The 9497-nt window shown below is 34.1% G+C and overlaps 1 protein-coding gene across 1 annotated transcript; it reads left to right on the top strand.

Annotated features, from left to right (window-relative positions):
• Positions 1-5964: 5964 nt before the first annotated feature.
• On the top strand, positions 5965-8134 carry LOC146885435 (uncharacterized). Its single transcript, XM_085674265.1, has 2 exons — positions 5965-7457; positions 7538-8134. Exons 1-2 carry the CDS (start codon positions 7404-7406, stop codon positions 8018-8020), a joined length of 537 nt encoding a protein of 178 aa, XP_085530391.1. The 5' UTR covers positions 5965-7403; the 3' UTR covers positions 8021-8134.
• Positions 8135-9497: the final 1363 nt, after the last annotated feature.

Here is a 9497-nt window from a genome sequence, read left to right as displayed (position 1 = left end):
CGGTACACCTCTAGCTTCTGGTAGACACTACAAAATGCTTTGGGAAGCAGGTTGACGAAGAGTTCTCCTTATCATCCTCAAAAAGATAGGCAAACAGAGCGAGTGATCTAGTCCTTAGAGGGACAGGTTGTAGGCCTCATAGACTAGGCAAAAATCTTATGTAAATCGGAGAAGGAGACCCTTGCAGTTTGCAGTTGGGGATCATCTATTCTTGAGGGTGACCCGAACCAGTAGTGTGGAAAGGGCTATCTGCTTAAGGCAACTATCTCATGGGTTTCTTGGTCCCTATCAAATCTTGAGAAGGATTAGACTAGTGGCTTTATGAGATTGGCTTACCTCCTCATTTGGCTAATCTCCATCCGTTTTCCATGTCTCCCAACTGAGAAAGTATGTGCCCGACCTGTCTCATGTGCTTGAGGCTGAGGATGTGCTAGTGAGGGAGGATCTCACATTGGAGGTACAACCTGTTGGTTTGCAGGACTGCTAAGTTAAACAACTTCGGGGAAAATCCATCAGTCTTGTCAAGTTCATCTGGGACCGGAGGATAGGTGACTCTACATAGGAGCTAGAGGAGGAGGAAGTCATGTCCACATTTATTTTCTGGTAAGTCTTAATTTTTGAGGTCAGAAATTTTTGTTATTGGAGAGATTATGAGACCCATTTCTTTTTGTCTTAAAATGTTTGGGCTTGGCTTTACTAGAGGGCCCATAGCCAGCCCCCTTGTCCCATAAATCCCCTAACTGCCTTTTCGCTTTCCATTCTGCCTCCCATTCCAAAGACAACTCACTAACCCTCTCTCTTTTTCTCCAATAGCGGCTCTGCTATCGCTTGAGCAAGTTCCTCCTCCAAGTACATTGAGCTCAAGCTTTCGTATTATTCTCCTTTTCTAGTTCAGATGCTTTGATTTCTATCTTGAGGACTCCTTAAGATCTCACTTTTTCATCTGTCTATGTTCACATTTTCAACTCCTTAAACTATTCAAGGTTCTTGTGTTCCTTCCTCTTAGGGCCCCCCTCATAGTAGCCTTTTTCAAGGTAAGGGAAGCTAAAACTCAAAGACTCCTAAAATGATTTGCCTGATTTTTGCTTAAGATTATGTTTTAAAATGTATTGGATTAGTGTTTTGTGTGTTGTGGATTTGATTCCATGCTTGTTTGGTACTCTTTTCTGGCTTTGCAACGTTAGTGTAGATGGGGATCTGTTGTGCGCGCCTAAGAGTGTGGGTTTTTCGCCCAAAAAAGAAGCTCTTGTCTAAGCGAGGAGCTCTCGCCTAAGCGAGAATAGCAAAAGCTCATCCCTGCACTCTGTTGCGAGTTGTCACCTAAGTGAAGGCCTTCCGCCTGAGCGAGAGTAATCTCGCCTAAGTGAGATGGTTTAGCTTAAGCGAGAACTCGTGGATGCTCTAGTGCTATATGTTGGCAATCTCGCCCAAGCAAGAGCTTTTAGCTTGAGCGAGAGCTCTTTAGCTTTAATGAGATTGACAACAGATTGGTTTTGAATTATTTGGTTGCTTCCATGATTGATTGATTTACTTCTTAAAGCTTAAAGTATGATACCATGTATGTTTTATTTGATGTAATGAGACTAAAATTGATGTGTTGGTATGAAATGAGACATGACCTGGTTGGTTGGCTGTGCATTGGCATGAAATTATAATGCTTGAGATGACATGTGGAATGTTGTTGGTAAAAGAGATTCACGGGAAACTCTCGGTGACAATGTGCTTAGTCTATCCTTGATATAGGAGATGTCTAGATAAAGGAAGGTATCCTGAACTCTGATAATCATTCACACTCATATAAAGTAGAATGAATTTGGTGGTAAGAGTGGCAGGAGGTCCTAGTCTTGGGAGTTGTTCGAGCCTGAAACAGAATGGGATTAACCTTATGTGTGATTGGGTGATAACCCTTGTGTTTAGACTCTGCAAAGTTGAGAAACCAGCAAAGGTGCATACTTCCTTTAGAATTATATATCAAGTGCATAATCTGAATGATTGAGTCAAAGAGTCTGATTGTTTGCTATCACATGTTTTGAGTGCCTACTGTTTTGCTTGTTTATAGCCTGTTTTAACATTTGCTTGCTCAATATCTTGTATAAAAATATTTTACTCTAACTTACCCTTTCTCTCTGTGTTTGTGTTCTCTATTTGGCTTGTCCTTTTTGCAATGATCACCAAATATTTGGTGTGAGCAGATGTGGAAGCTCCTGGTGGTCGTTTAGGTGATGGAGATGTAGTCGTGTAGGGCTATGTCCTATTTTATGCTTGTTTGGAGACAATTTGTCTACTGTTATTTAGTAATTTCCTTGCTCTATGAGCAACCTTTTGGATAATTGTTCCATTTTGAACTCTATTTATGGCATGTGTTTGTGGCTTAGCTTTCCTTTCCTTAATGCACAAATGATTGTAATGATTGAACCCTCATATTCTTCTTGTCGCGTGCTCTATTTATGTTATAATCATGTGATGCTTCGTTTGGTAGAAATTTTCTATTAAAAAAATGGGATGTCACAATTGAAATATTATTTACCAAATCTTATTTATTAAAAAAATATTTTAAATAAAATTAATCTTTTAAATTAAATAATTATTAAAACTTTTATCTCTTAAAAAATATTTAAATAAAATAAATTTAAAAAATTAATAAATCATTTTATCTCTTATTATAATATTTTTAAATAAAATAGATCTTTTAAATTATATAATTAACGAGACATTTTATCTTTCATTTAAAATATATATTTAACCTTTTTTCTCATTATTATAATCTTCAGATCTCACATTATTCACATATCTTATTTTTGATACAATAAAAATATAAAAAAATTAATTTTATTTAAATTCTTTTAATTCAAAAGAAAAATAATAAATAAGTTTCTTTATACGTCTGACTAATAACTTAACAATGAATATGTCCAAGTCAGTATATTAAACAAAAATCTCTCATTTCCGAAAATCCCTAACTAATTCAATATCAACTTTTCTAACTCATTCCAAATTGTTGTTACTTCTAACATAATAAAATTCTAAATATAATAGTAATCAAGTTCAATTATCCATTCACAATCGTAGAAAATTAAAAAAAAAATTACAATGTAAAGGATGTTAACAATAATCTCCAATTTTCTAAAATATGTGAATATTTCTATTGAAAGCTATCTCTATCTCTTCTCAATTTCAAATTACCCCTGTTGAGTAGTGGATAAACATGTCCATTTAAGTGCACACCTACATAAATTTGTATTATAGAATATTCTTCTGTGTAATCCATGTTTTAAACAATCTTTATTTTTTACAAAAGTACACCTATTCCACAAAATGTAGTTGAATTGGATTGATTATAAAATCCGCATATTAAAAATAAAATAAAAAAACGTTGCACCGATGAATGATCCACACACTTTTGTACAACTATCCAACTCTAGTCCTAACACATTTAATTTGAAAAAGAAAATAATTTTGAAATTAAACTACACTTGATGGAGCTCCAACATGTGGTGGCTCGTAGAAACTCCATAGAAAGTGGAAATGGAATGGAGACAAGTGTTTAAGACTCTTGTAGCAATGAAATTTGGAGTGGTGAAGGAGAACTAGGCTAGAAGCTAGGCTAGTGGAAGGTGGTTAGAGGAAATGTTGTAAACCTCTAGCTTAGGTGCTCTCAAAATAATAGAAGGGCAGACTGATCTCAACACAAACATTCTATTAGAAATTTTAAGAGTAAACTCTTCAAAGTGCAATAGAACTCTCTTTTATAGAAGAGAAGGTACTAATGCACATGCACATGAAATGCGTTTGGAAATGAAATGCAAGTCTTGGAGAAGAAGTCTCTCTCGGCCCTTGGATGCTCATGATGGCTTGAATTTGTGACAAGTGGCATGACACTCCTTGGAAAGCTAGAAGTTGCACCTCCCTTGTGGTGAATGGGGTGTCTTGGCCAAAGCTCCTTATTGGGCTTGAATTAGCCAAATTAAAATCCAATGAACAAGTTTATTTTAGCCTACTATTTATGAAAGCAAGGCCTAAACAATGGATCCAATTTAAAAGACTATTTTATGCTCAATCATGCAATCTCTTCATATTTTCGCATCTTCTTTGACCCATGAAAAGAGTAATTGAAGCCCATGAGAAGTGTGGCCATTTTGAGGAAAGTCCATTTGGATCTTCTTTAGAATGCTCCTTGTTATTAGGCCTCTTGGTAGACTTTGGATTTGAGATGCATGTGGGCCATGGATTAGGCCTTGAGCATGATGTGGGCCTAGAGGGTCTTCATCAACACTTCAATAATTACTTATGACTAAAGTAACTTTAATGATCCAATATGTACTACTTCACTACCAACAATCACTTAAGCGTTAAAATTCTTTGTTAATTATAGGAAAACTAATTTTCTCACTATTTATCTCTCAACTTTCTATTAAAATATTATAATTCCAGGAAAAAATAATAAATGAACTCCATCAAGCATATAGAACTATAGATCCAATTTCTAGAAAAGAAATTCCTATTTTTAAAAATCATAATTAATTACATAAAGATTGTCTCTGTATAACTTCAGCTCTCATGTATTCATAATTTATTGGTTAAATTACTCTTTTGGTCCCTCTATTTGTCATGAAATTTCAGTTTGGTCCTCAAGTTCTTCGTTATCTCAATTTGGTCCTCATTTTCTTAAAAATGACTCAATTTGGTCCTCACTGTTAGTTTGACAAGACGATACTAAAGTCAACACCACAAGTCAATTTCTGGTTTTTTTGAATTTTTTTGAATTTTTTTGAATTTGTTATACGTGTCACTTCATAGTTGTGCGACGTGTCAAAGTGACTCAATTTGGTCCCTATATTTGTTTTTAGTTTCAATTTAGTTCCAATTTTTGTAAAAATGAAGTAATATTGTCCTTCCTTAAATTGACACTAAATTTACCTTTTTATAAATTTTATGGTAATATTCTTACTAAAATTAACATTTCTATTAAATATTTTAAATTAACTTTAAATTCTATACAAAACATTAGACTTTGGTCTTGTTTTGAACTTGAAATTTAGTTCTTAAACTTATGCGTGACAAGTTATTTGATTTTTAATCTTCACTAAGTTTGTATAATATGATACACTTGATGCCTTTATATAGGATCACAAAATTGTTAATTTTTGAAGTTAAGTTTGGGGTTTAACTTTGTTTCATAATAAAACTAAAAAAAAAACTTATTTAAAAATATTTCTACAAATATTTAATAAAAACGTCAATTTTATTAAGAATATCATCATAAGTTGTATACAATGATTAAATTGAGTATCAATCTAAGGAGGGACAATATTGCTTCGTTTTTACAAAAATTGAGCCTAAATTGATACTAAAAACAAATATAAGGACTAAATTGAGTCATTTTGACACGTGGCACAACTGTGAAGTGACACGTGTAAAAATAAAATCAAAAATCAAAAATAAAATTCAAAACAAAATCAAAAAATATTAAAAAATAAAAAAAAATCAGAAATTGACACATGACATTGACTTTAACACCGTCTGGTCAAAGTTAATGGTGAGGACCAAATTGAGTCATTTTTAAGAAGGAAAATGATATACTGACCCTTATTTTGACTCCACACTTGACTCCCTAACGTGGCGTGCACAGGTGGAATTTATTTTTGAAATTAAAAATAATTTTTTTGAAGCATTTTACTTGAGACGTGGCAGGTTTTGGAGAGTGAGTTTGGGCGTGAATATTGAGCGGGTCAGAAGCACGTTTTGGAGAGTGGGTTTGGGCGTCAAAATTGAAAGGGTTGGAAATTAGGTTTTCGTGTGGAGAGTGGGTTGCGCAGAGACAACAAAAACGAAAAAAGGGAAAAGAAAGAAAGAAAAGGAAAAACCCACTCGAAGGGAGAAAGGAAGAAAGGAGAAAGGAAGAAAGGAGAAAGGAGAAAGGAAGAAAGGAGAATACGTGACTCCATACGAAGAGAGAAGACGAAGGGAGAAGACGTTCCTCCTAGAGTTAGGGTTTTTCTTCATCTCCATTGTTGGATTCAGCTTCGTGGTTCGTATGTATGTTTTATTTTTGTGCGTTTCTCCACTACGACAACAGGTTTGTGGTATTTTTTTCTGAAGTCGTCGTTGTGGGTTTTTTGGTTAAGGAACTAAGATTTTTTTTTGGTTTTCGTCGGCATAGTCGAGTCAGTTATTGTTTAAAGACAAATTTAACATCTATCTTGTACATGTGAATGACCACAACACTGTAATCGAAGACGAAGCTTGCGAAGTTAGGGTTTTTGGTGCTTTCAGTTGTTCGATTCAGGCGGTGGTTGGAAAGTTTGTGTTATTTTTCCTTTTCTGTGATTTTGGTGCTTTGATAGGTGCATGAATACTAGTTTTCTAACTAGGTTGATGAAATCTGTCTTATTTTATTGTGATGACCTGTTTGCTCACAAGTGATGACCTGTGCTGCATTTCGTGCAATAATGTGGTTTGACTCAATTTTTTGAACTCATACTATAGCAGTCAATAGTTGATTATGGGGTGATTCACTTTGGGTAATATGTGTTGATTTGTAATAATTTCTTTCATGTGGTTTCATACCCAAGTGGGTTAAACATGTCTGATTTGTTGGTGATGACTTGTGTGCACCCAAGTGATGACTTGTGCTGCATTTTTTGCAATCATGTGGTATCACTCAATTTTTTGAACTTCCATATTATATTAGTCAATAATTGATTATTGGGTGATTCACTTTGGATAATCTGAGTTCATTTGTAATTATCTCTTTGATGTGGTTTCATAGCCAAGTTGATTACACTTGTATGATGTATGGGTGATGACCTGTTTGCTCACAAGTGATGATCTGTGTTGAATTTTTTGGAAGCATGTAGTATGGCTCAATTTTTTGATCTTTCATGTCATACCAGTCAATAGTCGATTATGGGGTGATTAAGTATGGGTAATATGTATTGATTTGTAATTATTTCTTTCATGTGGTTTCATACCCAAGTGGATTAAACATGTCTGATTTGTTAGTGATGACTTGTGTGCACTCAAGTGTTGACCTCTGCTGCATTTTTTGCATATGTGATAAGTCTTTTGTGCACGAGTGGTAGTTGATGACCTTGGCAGTATTGGGAAATTTAATTGGGGTCGAGTGGTGTATGAGTATTTGGTTGGCAGTATTTGTGAAGCTAAATTGTTCTTGAAGGAGAAACAAAGTACCAAACACTTCCATGTAGCTGGATGTGTTTATTTGTTACACGTAGTGTATGTTAAATTAATTTCAAACTCGTTTGATCACTTTAAAATATTTGTTTGTGAGTTTTGACTGATTTTGATTACAATTGTGGCAGTTATGGTCTTTTGACCATTTTTTGATTCCGAATTTAAAGGATTTTCAACGCACGACCAAGTTTCCGAGAATCTTGCATTGGATGGAAATAAAAGCAGGGGACAATGTAATTAAAAGGAGTTTGACAAATAACATTGTAAGTTGGGTATTTTGTTGTACGATTTTTTTTTAAATGTGTCATTTATACTTATTGAAGGTTGTTGTGAATTGTTTCAGGTTGTTGCAGATGTTGCTGCCTCTGCAGAAGAGCTGACCAATTCCTTCGTTAAAGAGGGTTTTGAGGTATATGGATGTCGAAATAAGGGTACTAAAATAGTTGACTTAATTAAAGCTGTTGAACATCAAGAAAGTGTGCTAGAGGAATTGCAAAAAGAACTTGTAGACTTGAATGCAATGATAATTGAGAGGAAGAACCAACGCCAGCATCACGAGGGCAAACTGAAGTTTTCTGAGTTGGGTGAACCAAGTGTTGGTGATTTGCAAACACCTAATTCCAACCACCTCAAGGGCTTTGTTGAGTTTGGCGATTTTGGTGAGAGGGGTCATGTGGAAGAAGTTCATTTTCCAAATCAGGAAGCACAAGAATCCGAGCAGAGCAACATGTATGTGCGACGAAGGGATGGTCCTCGGATGCGTGTCAAGAGTATGGCAATAAGAACTCCTTTTGCAACATTTAGTAGGAGGAAGCGCCATAAGTAGTTGATTTAGAAAACCGTTGTGTTTGTTGTAGTTAGGATTTATATTGCTAACTTTGGTATTTTTTATGTTTAGACTTTGTGAAAGTGATTTATGACAATTTTTTTGTTTGGCTTAGTGATTGATTTATGAAATTTTGAGTGGTTTATGTGAAGTTATAGTTGAATGTTGTTTATCCTAATTTTCATTGAGTGCAAATAAAGTTTATAGCAGGTGAACAGTTAATATGTATGTGGTCAGAAATTTAGTAATATTGGTTACCACACAAATCACAAATAAGTAATTATGTGCAAGATGTTGTTCACAGGTCAACACTTAATATATGATTGATCTACATTTAAAAATCTGAGAGTTATCATGTCTTCAATGTTTTACCAATTATAACACACCTGATTAATATATAATATGTGATGTACAACTTGCGTACTAAATAGCCCATACCAAAATTGATGTTGTTCAAAAAAAGTTTACTCTAATTTCATACCAGATTTTTTGTACATGTGCAAATTTTTTGGACCAGATCACTACTTAATAGTTCTTGAGTCATCATATAATTTGAATACAGATAAAAAGAATATCATGTTGGAGTTGTGGATGAATTATCCCACACGTAGTTTGTTGTTGTTCAATATGTTTCATATACGCAATTAAGGTGTTATATTTCATTAAGTATTTAAAATTATCAGAGTTGTGATGTTTTTCCTCTTTTATCAATTATCACACACCTACTTTGGTAAGGTTTTTATTCGTTGAATATATGTTAGCAGAGACCACGAATTTGGAAGGTGTGCAAAATGTCTATTGTAGGTCAGCACTTAATACTTCATTGATAAACATTTATTATTGTGAGTGTTGGCATGTACGTTATGTTCCACTTGTACCACAATTTCTCCACACCTTCATCATGAGTAGTATCCTACATTATATTTTACTCTATTTATATGATTGACTGTAAGTGAGGTTCATACTAAATCCTTTTTCATAGATTAAAAATTTTCAAGGTGTGCAAAATCTTTATCGGTGATTAACAGTTAATAGTACATAGATAATCATATAATAAGTTTAACTGGCAGCGAATTACATGGATATCAAATAGGAGGTGTGGACTAAGATCATCAACTTTTGTTGTTGAACTGACAGTGAATTACATGGATATCAAATTGATAAAATAAGTTTAATATCATACATGTAGTAGATCCTTCCAAACACGTAGTATCATGAAAATTAAAATTAACAACAAAAACACAAAAGTTAAAAATAAATAGCCTAAAAATTGAAGACATTAAACAATCAACAAAGGACAATTTATTTCCAATGCGTTGTCCACCTCCAAACACCATCTAAATGGTGTTGCTTGAATCCGCTTACGGTGTGTGTCTTTTAGTACATTGTTTACTTCAACAATGTACTTGCTTTCGCACCTATGCACAATTCGCACCTATAGCACCATGAAAAAAATATTATTTATTATAAATAATAA

This window comes from Vigna unguiculata, chromosome 6, assembly GCF_037176805.1.
Source record: "Vigna unguiculata cultivar grain cowpea cultivar isolate G323 ecotype 2 chromosome 6, ASM3717680v1, whole genome shotgun sequence".
NCBI classification, from domain to species: Eukaryota; Viridiplantae; Streptophyta; class Magnoliopsida; order Fabales; family Fabaceae; genus Vigna; species Vigna unguiculata.
Note: the sequence above shows the minus strand (reverse complement) of the source record. Positions and strands in the feature narration are given on the sequence as shown.

What these genes read in the sequence shown, in the direction of transcription:
- LOC146885435 (XM_085674265.1), top strand. Translation starts at nt 7,404, where the DNA reads ATGGAAATAAAAGCAGGGGACAATGTAATTAAAAGGAGTTTGACAAAT. An exon ending in GGAGTTTGACAAATAACATT is followed by an intron (nt 7,458 to 7,537) that starts GTAAGTTGGGTA and finishes GAATTGTTTCAG; the next exon opens with GTTGTTGCAGATGTTGCTGC.